This window comes from Syngnathoides biaculeatus, chromosome 1 (genome assembly GCF_019802595.1).
Source record: "Syngnathoides biaculeatus isolate LvHL_M chromosome 1, ASM1980259v1, whole genome shotgun sequence".
Classification (NCBI taxonomy): Eukaryota; Metazoa; Chordata; class Actinopteri; order Syngnathiformes; family Syngnathidae; genus Syngnathoides; species Syngnathoides biaculeatus.
This window is the reverse complement of record NC_084640.1, coordinates 11,472,016-11,488,665: the sequence shown is the minus strand read 5'-3', so window position 1 is coordinate 11,488,665 and position 16,650 is coordinate 11,472,016. Positions and strand designations below refer to the sequence as shown.

General features: G+C 43.1%; 2 protein-coding genes across 4 annotated transcripts in view; one reads left to right on the top strand and one right to left on the bottom strand.

Annotated features, from left to right (window-relative positions):
• Window positions 1-15,464, top strand: part of sox4a (SRY-box transcription factor 4a) — a 224,487-nt gene extending 209,023 nt beyond the window's left edge. Inside the window, exons 5-6 of one of the 2 annotated variants that reach the window (XR_009794504.1) lie at window positions 8,262-8,443; window positions 13,738-15,464. The gene's annotated coding sequence lies outside the window, so the exon portion shown is untranslated. Of the gene's footprint in view, window positions 1-6,441; window positions 7,025-8,261; window positions 8,444-13,737 lie in introns of those variants that run through there. The other variant, XR_009794505.1, reaches the window with a different exon arrangement.
• lpcat1 (lysophosphatidylcholine acyltransferase 1) lies at window positions 1,599-15,956 on the bottom strand. Of its 2 annotated transcripts, none has more exons than XM_061816231.1 (14): window positions 15,692-15,956; window positions 8,281-8,420; window positions 7,966-8,180; window positions 7,757-7,827; window positions 7,625-7,685; window positions 7,043-7,101; window positions 5,204-5,238; window positions 4,971-5,025; window positions 4,820-4,902; window positions 4,613-4,738; window positions 3,810-3,957; window positions 2,954-3,052; window positions 2,730-2,871; window positions 1,599-2,595 (listed from the first exon to the last, which is right to left on the bottom strand). In XM_061816231.1, exons 1-14 carry the CDS (start codon window positions 15,776-15,778, stop codon window positions 2,462-2,464), a joined length of 1,455 nt encoding a protein of 484 aa, XP_061672215.1. In that variant the 5' UTR covers window positions 15,779-15,956; the 3' UTR covers window positions 1,599-2,461. The 2 variants fall into 2 exon arrangements, with proteins under 2 accessions (XP_061672215.1, XP_061672224.1); XM_061816240.1 differs by having other exon boundaries at window positions 7,757-7,869; window positions 15,692-15,873.
• Between the last annotated feature and the right edge of the window lie 694 nt (window positions 15,957-16,650).

The window sequence follows — 16,650 nt, the reverse complement described above, 5'->3', positions numbered from 1 at the left end:
TCGTTTACAGCCACTTACTCAGCATGTCAGATTGTATGTATTTACTAAATTATATTTCTGTAGGTTGTGTGTAAAACGGGAAAAAATGCAATTTCTGCCTTTTTAATGCTATTTGGTGTGTTGCAAAAGTTGATATCAAGAAAATAAACGTGCTGAGGGGATGAAGATGGAGCAGGAGGAATATATAAAAATGAGCTGGTTACACCATGAAAATATGGAAAGTGGCTCTGGAATGAGGAAAGGAAAGGCATCGCTTCTCCCGACACCTACGTGGCTGTTTTTGGGAGACGCCAGTTTGCGAAGCCCTCCGAGCACCAGCAGGAACGTTGTCTGCGGTGTGCGTGAGGCCAAAAGGCCAAAGAGGAGTGCAAAACCTCCACAGGCGCCCCACGGATTCCGCTCGCAACCTGGATGACGGACTTCCTACCAAAACAACACAAAGTCGAAGTTGACTTTTGACTTTGGCTGAAGGCACAAGCAGGTTTTCCGAAGTATTGCAAAACTTGGAATCACTCGGCGGTTTACCCATCAGCTCAGCGCTAGCTTAGTCCTCAAGGACCTGGAGGGCTGTGGGGACTGAAGGGTTGCGAGTTTCAAACTATTGCAGCGAGTTGTGCCTTAGGATACACGTTCCAATTGTTCTCGTATCCGAAATCGTCGGCGCTTCCCCACTGCAGCGTTCCCCAATAAATAACAAACATTTTTCTAGTGGTTGTTTGTCTTTACAAACATACAGTAATGACAATTACAACGAAAAAAATAATCTCTGCTCGTTTTCTTTTTTGACTTAAATTCAAATAAAAAAAAAGTGTCTTGTAATATACAAAGTATTGATTTCCATTAAACAGGCCCATACCAAGTCCATTTACGCTCCATTTTTAGTGTCGTCCCTAGAAATGTTGGTAAACATTGCCCTAAAATACATACCGTGTGTTATTTGTTTGGCTACTGTCTCCTCAAAACCTGAATTTTCGGTTGCAAAACATACACAACCACAAAGCCTCGGCCTTGTTGCCATGGTAGCCGCTGTAATGACGACACTCTTTCACAACCGCTGTGCAAACATGCATAATTATCATCCCTTTCATTTCCTCTCCGCAAGCACCCTTATGTCAAATCTCACGAAACTATTTCCAAGCACCGATTGTCCGGAGCGGGTTGACGAGCGCGCTCATTAAAATACGGCAACCGCGGGAACCTTTGACCTCGCAATTACCACGCAGGCTCATCAGGTTCCCGGCTCCCCAAATACCGCGACCGCGATCCAGCCTTCCTGCGCGTGGGGCCGCGGGGTTTGCTCACTGAGCAATTTATACGTTCTCATCAAAGCGTCGTCTTTAGAGCCTCGAGGCAGGTCTTAATTGTTCGACGGGATATCTGCACCCCACCCTCCCCTTTCCCGCTCCTTTTGCCTTACTTTCGACTGTTTTCGTCTCCCACCCGCCCTCCCTGCAGCTATTAGGAATTGGATTTGGAGCAGAACGATCCATTTAGTCTCTCACCCTCTCTCCGTTTCCGTCCCTCTTGCGCTCTCACACCTCCTCTGTAGGCTTCTCTCATCAAAGCCGGGGCTTAATCTGTCTATTTTTACCTGGAGGAATGAAAGGAAAAGGGGATGAGGTAATGCCTTTCCTGCCCATCAGGTGGGCAGTCGTGCGTCTCGTGTTGTGGTGGATTTGGTGAGCTAGCGCCACCACGTGGACTCAATGAAAACGTTGCTCGTGAAGGCATACAAAGAGGACCACATGTTGTGCAAATAATTTAAAAAATGGAATAAGTACTGTCAAGGCGAGGTGACTGATGCCAACTACCCCTGAAACAAATGTGTGAAAACGAATTTTACTTTTTAAACCAAACAGACTTGGATCTTCAAACTTTTGAAGATTTACTTATTTAATTTTCCAAATCAGTCATTGCATTATTTTGCATTGAAGTCACGATACAAAAAAAAAGCTGTGTTCCGTTTCAAAACAAGCCCCCCCGCAACCACAAAAACTTAATTTTTTTGTAACGTAAACGCTGTTGCTTTCAAAAGCCAAAGGAAAAACTTATTTTTATACCATTCCAAAATAGTGAAACCAGCATGAAAACATCAAATAAAATCTATACGCGTTATAAAAACTTTACAAGGCAGTCACTTGGACCTCTTTTGCATTTCCCCTCCGCAATATAAAGTTGATTTGTACCCTAATTCCCAAAAAACTAGACCTTTTATCCTGAGATACATGATTCATCTGAAGCAGAAAAAGGTGCACAAAAAGAGTCTAAAAGAAAATAAATAGCCGCTTCGAGACTTGTAAAACGTCTCGTGAAGAGACAGAAAGTGATGCACGCCGCTTCCCGTGCAAGGTTGTTCGCTTCCTTTCCTTCCGTTCAGTGTTTATTATGCCACCCGTTTTGCTGTTGTCAAAGGCGTCGAAGTCGCAGAGGCGCTGCTGAAGATCAAGTTGTCTGAAACTTGTCAGTTGTCTTTGTCGTGGTTCTGACCGTTGCAAGTGTCGGGTCGGCGGACACAGAATTTGCGTGGGTGCTCTTTAAAGTCAAGGTAGTCCTGGACAAAGCATGGATGCTTCTCTATAAAATGATGAAGTTCGTCTAGATTTAAAAAAAAAAAAAAAAAAAAAGGAGTGGGTCAAAGAGGTTGTCCTTGTATAATAATAACATAGTAATAACAGTAATAAGAGTAATAGAAATTTACTTTTTTTTTATTGCAAAGAAATCTTGCTTACCGTATGTGATTTTCCCAGTGTCTGGTTCACCGAGCTCCAAAAACAAAATTGATAATTCGACTTCTTTCACCCCCAGCATTATTTCCAACGTGGAGGTCAGCTCGTCTTCATGGACCTCGCCGCTGTCCTCATTTTCATACATCTGCACATCGATGTGTGGTCGTAGTTTTATACATTTTGTTAATTACGTAATAAATCTGATTTTGAGGTAAACCTGCTTTTACCTCAAAAGCCAGCTTGAGGGTCTCCATTGATCTTGATGGCCGGTAAATGGTAGACATGGCAATAACAAAGTGTCGGATGTCGATGTGTCCCTCTTCATCCTGGTCAAAACCAAACATGACTCACGTCAGGCAGTGGTGACGGAACAAATTTAATCCCAAATTGCAAATTTACAATTTTTAAAAAAAATTTATGCCCATTTCTAAAATATGTCCGCAAACATTATCAGGACACCAGGGGGACTGTTTTAAAATGTGTGGGAAAACACGTAACATCCATCCATCAATCCATCCATTTTCTTTGGTGCTTATCCTCACGAGGGTTGCAGGGAGTGCTGGAGCCTCAATGGGCGACGGTACACCCTGAACTGGTTGCCAGCCAATTGCAGGGCACATAGAGACAAACAGCAGCACTCACAATCACACTTAGGGGTAATTTAGAGTGTCGAATTAATGTTGCGTGTTTTGGGGATGTGGCGGGGAGACATGCAAACTCCACACAGGTGGGGCCGGGATCGAACCCGGGACCTCAGAACTGTGAGGCCAATGCTTTATCAGCTGATCCACCGAGCCACCCAAACACATAACATGACTCCTTTAATATAAAGATGCCAACGTTACAGAATCTCACTCAATTTGCAGGTTATTTTTGTAATCTACAGAATCTCCACTAGAGGGAGCCAATCGTGCAGCAAAACGACAACTAAAACGATCGAAATTAAACGTTACCTTTTTTAAATGCATTTTTTTACGGCTGTTGTGTTGGATATCATCGCGTATGACAACTGATCATATAATTTTCGTTTCAACTGGTCTTATAGTTTGTGTGATGAATGCGTATCAAAGGCTAATTATTGACCTCAACAAAGAGGCTGTGAAGTTGCTTGAGTGTCTCTGTCACAGGCAGGTGGAGGAAGCAAGCCAAGTCTTCCAAACTCAGCTGATGTCTTTGCAGCTTTCTGGCTCTGCTGGCCTGCTCCTTCAGAAGGATTTCTGTGGTCTTCAGCCTGTTAAGAATAAAAAAAAAAAAAAAAAATCTTTTATCAATTATCAGACGTTGTTTACTTCGTGAAATCTCGCCGCACTTGTTCCAGTCACGCTTCTGTCGCTGGGATACATTCCATACCCGTGAGCAGGAGAGGAAAACTTGGGTGATCGTGATTATCAAAATAATCATAACATTGTGGGCGGCATGGTGGGCTCAGCTGGTAAAGCTTTGGCCTCACAGTTCTGAGGTCCCGGATTCAATCCTGGACCCGCCCTGTGTGGAATTTGCATGTTCTCTCAGTGCCTGTGTGCGTTTCTTTTGGGTTTCGGTTTCCTCCCCACGTCCCAAAATCACGCAACATGAATTGGACACTCTAAATTGCCCGTAAGTGTGATTGTGAGTGTGGCTGTTTGTCTCCACGTGTCCTGCGGTTGGCTGGCGAGTTCCTGCCCGTTGACAGATGGGACAGGCTCCAGCACTTTCCGCGACCCTCGTGAGGATAAGCGGCAAAGAACATGGATAGGTGAATAATAGCATTGTTTTACCCTTCGCACATGTTTTAAAACAATACAATGGAGTGGTAGATTTTAGTGTGTGTGTGGGTGTGGGGGGGGTTGGGGTTACAGTATACAATAAAGGCTGAATTGGGAGTTTTAATTTTTTACCATCCTTACCCCAAGCGGCGCAAAAGCTGGTTGAACTCGAGCAGGCTGCTGGGGTTCTGGATACGCAGGGGCCCGTGTGAAAAAGTGATCTCCCGGTCCTCGAAGGTCAGATCTGTGAGCGGCACCTCCAGCGCTCTGTCGGTGCAAAAGTGGGCGGAATGTCATTGCAAAAAAAAAAAAAAAAACCCGCACGTGCCCGTGTGAATAAGTACTCACTCGGCCATGATTTTTCTGACGTTGTTGGCGAAAAGCGTCGGGTTTTCCTTCTCCTCGTCGGACGGAGTGTAAACCGGCAAGTACTGGAAAGGGAGAATGTCAGCTGAGTCGACGTGTGACGCTCCGCTGCGTTGGAAGTGAAAATTCTCACCTCTATCTCAATGCTATTGTGAGGTTGGCACAGAGTCAGCCACAGGATCTTGAACCTGGGAAACGGTGATCGGGGTTTTATAGAAGCGGGCACGTCGAAAAATCATGTTCAGACAATATTGGTGGAAGGCGAGAGAGAAAAGCTGGTTTGGTCAAGTGAAAGACAGCAGGAAGTAGAAGTTGCGTGTGTGCAGCGGTTCGTCGCGGTTGTTTGTGTTGGTGTGTGCCACTCACGCTCCGGGCCCTCGCCACGTCCATGAAATTGTATCCTGCGGAAGGGAAGTCGAGAAAGGAAATGACAAACATGGACACTCTTTTTATCTGAGGGCTGCAACAGGAAAAAAAAAAAAACTGTGCTGCTTTTGTGTGCAACTGGGATTTTATTGGGTTAGCGAGTAAGTTAGGGTGGAGGGCGGAAGGTTCGCATTCATCTCCGGTTACGGCGAGGGGCCCGCCGCCGACTCCAGTCTGCTTAAAATGAACATTCTTGTTTTTAAAAGAAAAAAGAAAAGAAAAAAAAGAAAAGAAAACATGTTGAAATGGTAAAATCACGCTAATTATGTACGGAACGTGCATCAAAAGAGGCTGTTATCAGAACTAAAATATTCAGATTTGGGACAAAAGAGTAGATTTGAAAGAAGTAAACAATTTTTGTCAATCTTTAAACAAATCTCATAAATCATCCAGCCATCCATTTTCTTAGCCGTTTATCCTCACAAGAGTCATGTGGAGTGCTGAAGCCTATCACAGCTATTTAGAAAATACATTTTTTTTATTTATTGAATGGAACTTGGTTGGTATTTTTGAATGGGTTGGATTGAGAGGGGTTGAGCAATTATTTAGCTCAAAATTGTTTTATTTTTTTTCTTCAATAAAATAACGGCTATTTCAATAATATTTAAAAGTTCTACTTAATGTTGTTTTTGTGGTGGCAAAAAACCTTATAATAAAAAATGCTTTATATATATCCTTGAATATAATGTATTTAAAAAAATTTCTAAAAATGTAAAGAATAATATTATAATCTAATAAATCCAATACCTTTTTAAAAAATGAACAAATAAACAATATTATAAAATAATAAAAATTAACACATAATCCATTCATCCATTTTTTGCCAAAAATTGTTATAACAAAAAATATTATCCTAAAATATATGTATTTCAAAAAATTCTAAAAATGTAAAGAATAAATATATAATCTAATAAATCTAATACCTTTTATAGTTTATATAAATAATCCATTCATCAATTTTTTTGCCACTTATCCTTTCTAAACTAGTGTTATTCCCGTCATTTTCAGAAAAAAAATGTTAATATGTTCATATATCTGCTGTACACCGCAATGGCAATGCTATTCATTAGCCTGTCCGTGGCGTTTTGCGTTGTTTGTTAGCATTAAGCTCAACCGACTTACCTCAATCAAAGCTATGTGATTGTTTTAACTATCCATCCAATCATTTTCTTTTCCAGTTATCCTCACGAGGGTCGCGGGGAGCGCTGGAGCCTATCCCAGCTGTCAACGGGCAGGAGGCGGGGTACACCCTGAACTGGTCGCCAGCCAATCGCAGGGCACATCGAGACAAACAGACGCACTCACAATCCCACCTCGGGGATTTTAGAGTGTCCAATTGCACGTTTTTGGGATGTGGGAGGAAACTAGAATGCCCATTCATGCAAACTCCACACAGGAGGGTCTGGGAGCGAACCCCGGGACCTCAGAACCCTGAGGCCAACCCTTTCCATCTGAGTCCACCATGCCGCCTCTCAAAAGTCAGAGCTCTCTTAATTGAGACTATATAAACACTGATAAACTTCTAGGGAATGGTGAAACACATAACTTTCTAGTAATTTATGTTTCATGAAGGAAGAGCTGCATCGAGAGATGCGACACCTGTGTGCGTGCGTGTGTGTTCGCTGGACGGCTAAAGAAAGAAAGGGCAGGATGAAATATCATCCCAGCAGAACATGACGTCATTCAAGCAAAAAAGGGACATGTAACGTGAGAGAAACCATGACATCACACTTGTGTGCGTGTTTAAATGCGTGCATTGTCAGGAAGGGGTGCGTTTACCAGCTTGTTCCGGTACCGCAGAACCGCTGGTTGCACCGGGAGTCCTGGAATGAAAGCACCTGGCACACGGGAGAGGAGGGCAACGAGTCAGCTGGGCTGGGAAGCGCCACGTTGCGACCGTGCGAACGGCACGCAGACTCAACACAGCGCCAACGCACAATGTACACAATACAAACGCATTAATAGAACTGCAGACTGGAATAAATGGGGATTAGACCCCCCAGGAGGGGGGACAGTAGCGGACGGCCAAAAAAAAAAAAAAAATGGTGGCGGGGACGGGAAGCGAAAGGATTACACGATGCACTCATAAATCAATTGTGTGTCAGACTTTTTGTTGAGGTGACCTCATGTAACACGCGAGTATCCAGTAAAATGACATCCGGTACTTGCTGTTTATTTGGTCTAGAGGAGGCGTATCGAACACATTTTTCAGACATGAAGCCAGGAATGGATATACGAGTACAATAGATCAAAGGGGAACTTGTTTGGAAAAATGAATTTGTCTCGTTTTATTGGGTCAGTAAGGGTCAAATGTGATTCCCAGGGTGGTGAAAGGTGAAATATAAATTAAATGATACATACCCGCCTTGAACAAGATGAGGCTCGACCTGTTGGTACACGTGCCCTCTGGAAATATCATGATCTAGATCGAAAAATAAGTGCAATTTTTTCCACATTGTAGCAGGAAGTGCCAAGTCGAATGGATGCGTTTACCTGAGGCCACGCCCCTCCGGAGTGCGCTCTCCTCTTGATCTCCTCGACGGTTTGTTTCCTGGAGTCCTGGTCTGTGCGGAATACAAATACTGGTCTGATGTACCTGATCAAAGCTGGTTGGGCAAAAAAAAAAAAAATAATAATAATTGCAAGTAAATGTTGAGTATTTTGAAGGGTTGGGCGGAAATTAAGTCACGCGTGTTACTCACTGCCCCACACGGGAATACTGCCGCTCTCCAGTTTGGTTACTATTGAGCACATGGTGCAGGTGACCGGGATGGCGTCGAAGTACGTGGAGTGCGGCGCCACGGTGATGATGGGGGCCTCGGAGGGGGCCACCCGTTGCCCTTTCACCTTAATCCAATGGAAACCCCCGCAAAACCACATGGCCCGCATGATCACGCGCAAGGAAAGGTCGATGAAACTGTCAAGAACACGACAGACCAGTACAGTATTCACTCTTTCACTTTTTTTTTAATTTTTGGGTCCTCCCCCCCATCCCCAGAAATCTGACCCGCACGCACCTCCTCCACCACGACTGCGGCTCGACGACGAACTCGGAGCGTCCCAGCGAGGCCGCGAAGGCGAAGGGCCACGCCAGCAGCATGAGGAAGGACACCAAGAGCAGTCGCACTGGAAACACCGTAACAGACATCAGTCCAATCTAGAGGACGGAAGAGAGATTACGTAACTAGAAATGCAACAAATTACACCCGGGCAGTCACGCGGGGTTAACATCGTTTGTGTGCGGAAAGGCACTTTGACGTTCCGGAGTATTCCGTGGACGCACACGTCCTATTAGTCCGTTTAAAAGGCAAATCGCCAACTCCCAGTTGAACGCGCACTGACAGTCGGGCTTTGTTCCGGGGCCGCTTTTAATGGGTTAATGCGAGCGCTAATTAACTCTGGAAATACAGCAACAACACATAAGGGAAATGAGGATTTGATGTATGGACTCCTGCAACATCATAAATTAATATACTTTAATAGTACTCTATCATGTAAAGGTCTTGTTTTTTTTAATGCCAATTAACTTATTTCTCATTACAAATCATAGCGAATGTACCGAATCTCGGCCCGGGCTCTCCTGCGTCAAATAACATCGGTCGGTTTTGGCCTCCCCCCCTCAAATAATGTTTGTACTTCATAAATACACTAATAATGTAAGCAAATATAATGTGAGGAATTAAAACAGTTTTGGTCACGTTTTTTGCTTTAGTTCAATGGACGTAGTGCCGCTCCTTAAGGTGTGCCCACCTTGGCCTCTAGGGGGCACTGCCCTCTACCTACAAACAGATCCACTATACATGGAGACTAACCTTTCTAAGTTAGTGTTATTCCCGTCATTTTCATTAAAAAAAAAAAATGTTAATATGTTCAAATATCTGTTGTACACTGCGATAGCAATGCTATTCATTAGCCTGTCCGTGCCGTTTTGCATTGTTTGTTTGCTTGGCCGACTTACATCAGTCAAAGCTATTTGATTGTTTTAAGTATCCATCCATCCATTTTCTCAGTCGCTTATCCTCACGAGTGTCACGTTGAGCGCTGGAGCCTATCCCAGCTGTCAACAGGCAGGAGGCGGGGTACACCCTGAACTGGTCGCCAGCCAATCGCAGGGCACATAGAGACAAACAGCCGCACTCACAATCACACCTGGGGGCAATTTTGAGTGTCCAATTACTGTTGCACGTTTTTGGGATGTGAGAGGAAACCGGAGTGCCCGGAGGAAACCCACGCAGGCACGGGGAGAACATGCAAACTCCACACAGGTGGGGCCAGGATTGAACCCGGGACCTCAGAACTGTGAGGCCAACGCTTTTCCAGCTGATTCACCGTGCTGCCATGTAATTTTCTTTTATATTTAGTTTTAAATTCAACATGGAGTGGCAATAAACAGCTTAACCTGTTCTTTGTATGCCAAAGGTGAAAAGGTCATAGGTTAGGTAACAATGAACAAAAATACTAAATCAAAATCCAAGGAATGGATAGCATCTGACAGGCTTTATTATCTTAAGACTTTCATTTGGAAAAAATTAAATTAATGACTAATTTAGGTGAAAATTAAGATGAAAGCCCTGAGCAAACATTACGCAACGGGAAAGCCACCCGCCGGTCATCTTGTACGAGTTACGTGGAAGTCAGCCAGGGCAAAAATGAGGATGACAATTCAGATGACACGAATATCTTTTTGTTTTTTTCTTGCATGCGGCGCTCGTGTGAACTGGCAGAATCGCGGCAGTCGAGGCCCGGCCGTGCAAATTCACACTGCGACATTTTAAACCCCCTTCCCCCTCGCCCCGACCCCGGCTTCCATTCCGTCCTCCCTCGCCGACTTTCCGGCCCGCTCTGCGGTAATCTCCCATCTCGGAGGCGTCTCCCTCCAATCCAGTCTCATCATGTCGTTTCGCTCCCCAGCTGCGCCTTCGTTTATTATGCCTCTCTGGCTTCAAACTGTATTTCTCCTACTTTGCATTGATGTGCATTTTGTCACCTCTCCGGGGAATTAGAGCTTCCCCTTTCCTTCCCATCCCTTCCTCCTCTCTCTCTCTCACTCTCTCTCTCTCTTGCTCTTTCTCTCTCTGAAGAAGCAGCCCAGGTGCACGCTGCAGGCCCGCATTAATAAATAAACAGTGGTGAGGCTGATTTATGATGCTCTAACGCTTCCTCCGGCCTCCCCTGCCCCCCACTCGGGTCTGACGCACCGACACATCTTAACAAATCCATCTGGGAGGATCCTCTGACATTTTCTCTGGGGGGGGGGGGCGATGACAACCAGGGCGGAGGGGAGCAGTTTTCTCGTGTTTTATGGAGGCGGCGCTTCATCTGACAACGACGACAGCGACTTTTCTTTCAAAATCACGGAACTGGCACAAAAAGGCTTCTTTTGTTTTACATGTTCAAAGACAATATTGAAAGCGACGCATACGCAAATAAATGTACACTGGATAATTCAGATTACAGTATGAGAAAAATGAGAATCAGCAGTGTGGAAGCACTAATACATGGATGGAATTGAATTATTGGTTATACACAGAAATAACATTAAGCATTACAATCAAACGTTGTGCAGGATATCAAAATTGAGTTAGGATGAAGAATGTAAGACATTTTTATATTTTCCTTGTCTTTTCAAGTGAAATTATTGCAACATTAGATAAGGTTACAGCTTTATATTTTATAAAAACGTTTTTTTTTGCATTTACTCATTGCCAGTGTTTTTATACAATTAAAAATGTGACTATTAATGATCAAAGTTTCAAGATTCCACCATACTGTATATATATATATATATAGAGAGAGAGAGAGAGAGAGAGAGAGAGAGAGAGAGAGAGAGAGAGAGAGAGAGAAGAGAGAGAGAGAGAGAGAGAGAGAGAGAGAGAGAGAGAGAGAGAGAGAGAGAGAGAGAGAGAGAGAGAGATAGAGAGAGAGAGAGAGAGAGAGAGAGAGATTGACTGATTTTATTCAACGCAATTTCATCTTGGCTGCAAATATTTTTTTTAGTTTTTATTTTTGATGATCAAAGTTTCAAGATTCCAACATGCTGAATCTATGTACAATATATATATATATATATATATATATATATTATATATATATATATATCGAATCTATATATAACCAGATAGATAGATAGATAGATAGATAGATAGATAGATAGATAGATAGATAGATAGATAGATAGATAGATAGATAGATAGATAGATAGATAGATAGATAGATAGATAGATAGATAGATTCAGTATGCTGGAATCTTGAAACTTTGATCATTAATAGTTACATTTTTAATTGTATAAAACACTAGCAATGAGTAAATGCAAAAAAAAAGAAAAACGTTTATTTATATATATATATATATATATATATATATATATATACATATATGTCACATGTATAGAGAAAAAAATACTGCAGCCAAAATCATTTGTGTTATTACAAGTGGACTCTTCTCTCTGTATTTTTTTTTTTTATGAACGTAAACTTTTTAACACTTTTCAAGCCTTTCCAGGAAATTCACCCTGTGATATAAAACCCAGGGAGAACGTAAAAAAAAATATATATATTTGCAGCCAAGATGCAATTGCGTTGCATAAAATCAAATGTTAAACCACAGCCAACGGGTCGTAAAGACACGCATGCAATGTTATTTTGTTTGTACGTGTCAGAGCAATATAAGTCTTACGACATGGAGTATTTCAGCCAGTCCGACCGACTGCTTGACATTCCTCCCTTCGGCGTATCAAAACATGTTAGCCAGCTGCAAATACCAGCGCAAAAACACGTGACGTGCTTTTACGTACATCCACGCAGCGGAGACTCGGTAGAAAAAATGTGGTCCACACGTTCTACCAATTAAGATAATCACTGTTATGATTTCACGTAACTTGTTTTGTTTCATTTGGATTCCGTATGCGGAATGCCGAACGGTGAGGCCTACCAACTCATCCTCGGGCTTTTTCGACTTTGGATGGAACAAGTTTCTTGGAAGTCAGTGTTCGGTTTGTTTGTTTTAGTTTAGTTAGCGCACACAGTACATAAACACGTGGTTCGGATGAGTAATGTTGTGGAAGGAGTTGACAAAGTTATCAAACAAAAAGCTTTCCGATTAACTCTGAGAGGATGATGACGTCGAGTTCATCCAACTAATTTGGATGCCACTTATCCTTCTTCAGGTCACGGGTGGGTTGAAATCTTTCCCAGGGGACTTTTGGGCGAAAGGTACACAAAGGCGTATTTGGATAAACATTCACACTCATTTTCGCACCTAAGGACAATAGATGTACGTTTTTAGAACCATAGAATTGTAAAACAGACGTCTTATGTATGTCCTGTAATCGAGGTCAAATTAAAAAAAAAATCGGATGTCCCCTGTAGGGATTTCCTCTCCAGTTGTTGCAGGAACAAGTTCAGGCTAAAGCGGGAAATCTGGCAGTCGAGGTGACGGCCTACCTGAATTTTGCATCTGATAAGCAAACACCCGAGAATGCTTAGTGGGGATCGATGCCGCTTGAAGTGATGGGTGATAAAAGGCCGCCCGCAGGCCGTGCCCGTCACGGCACCGGCCGGCGAAACGCTTTGCAGTGTTTTGTTTGTGAGTTGGCGCTGGCAGCCGTGACGGGATGTTGGTCGCTGAGAAATGTGCGACTCAGCTCAAAAGAGCTCTACTGTCTGCCTCGTGTGTTTCCTGACCCGCTTGCTCTGGATGCCGGCTTACAACAAAGTAACGGCAATCAAAAAAAATCATCATACAAAAGTTAAATCCATCAAGTTATATCAACAGGACCGTACTCAGGATGGGCACAGATTGAACTTAATAGCATGCCCCCAAAAAAAAAACTTCACAAGAACTTTCAGTTGTATTTAACTTCTACGTTCAAGTTTGAAGTTAAATACATTTTCAAATAAACATTATGTGATACATTTTAAATGAATCAGTGTGGCAGTAAAAAAAAAAAAAAAGTATTTATGTTCAAGCTGTGCTTGTTAAAGTGTTTTATAGCAATATTTTTTATTTTGAAAAGGCATTTCAGAAGTTGCTAAAGCTAATGCTTAAATGCTAATAGTTCTGAGGCCCCGGGTTCAATCCCGGACCCGCCTGTGTGGAGTTTGCATGTTCTCCCCGTGGCTGTTGCGTGGGTTTTCTCCGGGTGGGCTCTCCGGTTTCCTCCCACATCCCAAAAACATGCAACATTAATTGGAAAGTCTAAATTGCCCTGAGGTGTGATCGTGAGTGCGGCTGTTTGTCTTGATGTGCCCTGCGATTGGCCGGCAACCAGTTCAGGGCGTACCCCGCCTCCTGCCCGTTGACAGCTGGGATAGGCTCCAGCACTCCCTGCGACCCTCGTGAGGATAACCGGCAAAGAAAATGTATGGATGTATGAAAAAAGGCATTTCTCTTTTTTCAACAATTGCACCTAGAAAGCTATTTTATGTAAGTATTGGTCATGATTGTGATATTTTGGGTTTTTTTTTTTTTTCAGGCAGTTCGTGGTTTGGAAATTTTGAGAACGACAGCCGCGAATAGATTGTGTTTGCCTTTGGAGGTTCCGCAGTTGCTTTGAAGCCCAAAGGCACGTACAAGTCATGTATGTTTTTGTCAAGCGCTCACAAGTCTTAAGTGGAAAAACACACCTCGCCGCCGCAGCAGACAGCAAAAGCGGGAAGCGGGAACCAGAGCGTCTTCGTTCGGCTCTCGTTACTCGTCTACTGCCGTCGTCGTGCGCAAGCACGACTGTTTACAAACGCCGGCAAAACTGTAAAACGGACAAATGGCGGCGAGAAGCGCCCAATAAAGACATTCCATTGCGGAGCTACGCGCAGGATTCAGGAAGAGAACTTGGAAGCTGTCGCAGGCGCAAAAAAAAACCAGTGTAGCCACGAAAGACACGGAAAACTCAATTGTCTCGGTGAGGAAATAATGGAGGGAAATAATGGCGCCGACAATGAGGTTTGTTTTTACTGATTGAAGTTTTTGGGAGGAATGAAAACAGGCAGGGACTTCCAGACCCTCAGGCTGTACCAAAAAAAAAAAAAAAAAAAAAATAGCTGGGCAGAACAAGGTTGGGCAGTTTGCATGGACTTGAATATCCCAAAGTGAAGACTGTGACGGCTTCAGGCTGTTTTAGCCCGGGTTGAATATTTGCCTGATGTGGTTGTTCTGGTGCACTGTAGATACAAAAAGTCTACACACCCCGGCTCAAATGCCAATTTTAATCATTTCGCAACATTTGCCACTTGAATCTAAACTCCAGTTTGGAAAAGGCAACTGAACATTAACGTGAAATCTTTTTGAGAGGTGAAGTACAACAAACGGATGTGGTTGCACAAGTGTGCACACCCTCGTGTAACTGGCGTCACTCACGTTCAACTCATGTTCAATTTAAAGTAACCCTTAATGAGGTTCAGTTGTTCTAGTTGGCTTTTCCTGACATTTCGTCAGGCACATCTTACAGCACAAGTCATCATCGGCAGAGAGCTTCCACAGCATCCGAGTTAACTCGTTGGTCAAAGGTTCAACAGTCAGAAAAAGGAGTACAAACCCTATCTCGGAACACACCGGAGACGGTAATCTTAAGGTGGAGAAAATGCACAACAATGACATTACCAAGAACTGGACAGCCCTCAAAAACTATTTAAAAGACCACAAAAAAGGAAGTTGCAGTATTTGCAGGAATATTCAGGCTGTTTAGTACATGTGACAACAATTTTCCGTCCCCTTCATGTGTCTCGGCCTCGGTTGACGACTGCATGCTGCCAGCGTGACTAGTGAAATTGGTTAATTCTGCTCGTTAACATTCTGTGCTTCACGAATAGTGTGCATGTCAAATAGTGCACGGATAACATATAATAGTATGTCAAAGTTGCCTTAGTGGTGTGCAGAAATGTCATACAGTAAAGGTCGTGGAAGTGTTACCCCGATATTTACAGGGTATAGTGACTGATCTCTTATCTCCTAACAATTGAAGTTTTATAATGTCCTGTAGGCTGGTGGCAAAGCACTACTTTTGATCTAAATGAAGATCCTCGATGCATTTTAACAAATGTACTTCTTTGGCATCAACATTTAGCACCATGGTGGCAAAGCACGCCTTTTGTCTAGGTAAGGCACTTCAACTCCAACAAATTAAGCTCCGTGGTACCATGATACTAAAAATGGCGACAAAGTGCTACTTTTGGTTAAAATGAAGTTCTTCAATTCACTTCACTTGGTTCCTTGGCACAAATACACACAAAAATATGAGAAGTGCTTCATTGAATAATATGCGATACGTTCTCCCCTAAAAATGCAAAATGTTACTAGCGGGTATTAACATTAAGATGAATATTGAATACATCTTCAAAAGGCTTCCCATAGTGGTGTGTTTTCTCAGTGCAAACTTAATGTGCAGTAATGAAATAAACAACGCAGCATTATATCAGCAAACACTATCTTACCTTGATTTTGTCTGCCAAGCTGAATTTTAATGTATGCACGAAGGGGTTTCTGCCCCACCCGGAGGGGCGACCGCCCGACGAGTTCATCGCCGCCCGCGCCCACCACCGCAAAGTGAACAAAACACCACCGCAAACGTTCCCGAATCCGTCTCCCAAGTTGTTGTTTTGGAGCCGTGCGTGATGCGTGTCAGCGTCTCATGTTCGCCGGGGCGCGTGCGTCGAGCTCGACTGTGCGATGCCCGGATCAGCAGACAGCTGCCGTTGCAACAAGCTCGCGACATTGCACACGTGCACTTCCGGTTGTGCAGTTTAAAAAACAAACGTCGGCCGCGTCAACTTTGATGCTTCTGTTTCCACGCGATGCGATCTTGAAACGTTTCCCATACGTTGTGTTGTCATTCAAAGCAATGACTTGGATGTATTCAAACAGATTTTTTAATCGCCCGTCGAATTCCTAAATTTGCTTGTACACATGAATTAACTGTTAATTAGCCCCATTTTCTTTTAGTGAAAAGATATATTTCGATGCAAACATTGCATTTGTATTTTTATGCATTTTGAATGATATTTTAGCTGTCGACATCATCAATAAACACCCGCAAAATAAAAGGCTGTTAAGCAAATCTACAGGGGACCAAATAATTAATTTTCCCCGCGTGTTACTTCCTTTCCATACCGTAATGTAAATGAACCTAACTGCAAAACCATCTGAGCAGGTTTGCTCAGTTTGTTGGCAAATATATTATTAACCTGTCAGTCGTAACCTGGGCCTCCATTTGGTCATGCATTCTGTCAATATGACTGTCACATTTTGGATGTTTTTTTTTTTTCTTTATTGTGCTGAAATGTGGTATGAAAAAAAAAACGATCGTGAAAGGTGGTGAGAAACAAATAGAACTGCTGATGTGTAGCAAATACTTTCCCTCCCCCATGTGGAGAAAAAGTGAATAACAATTCAA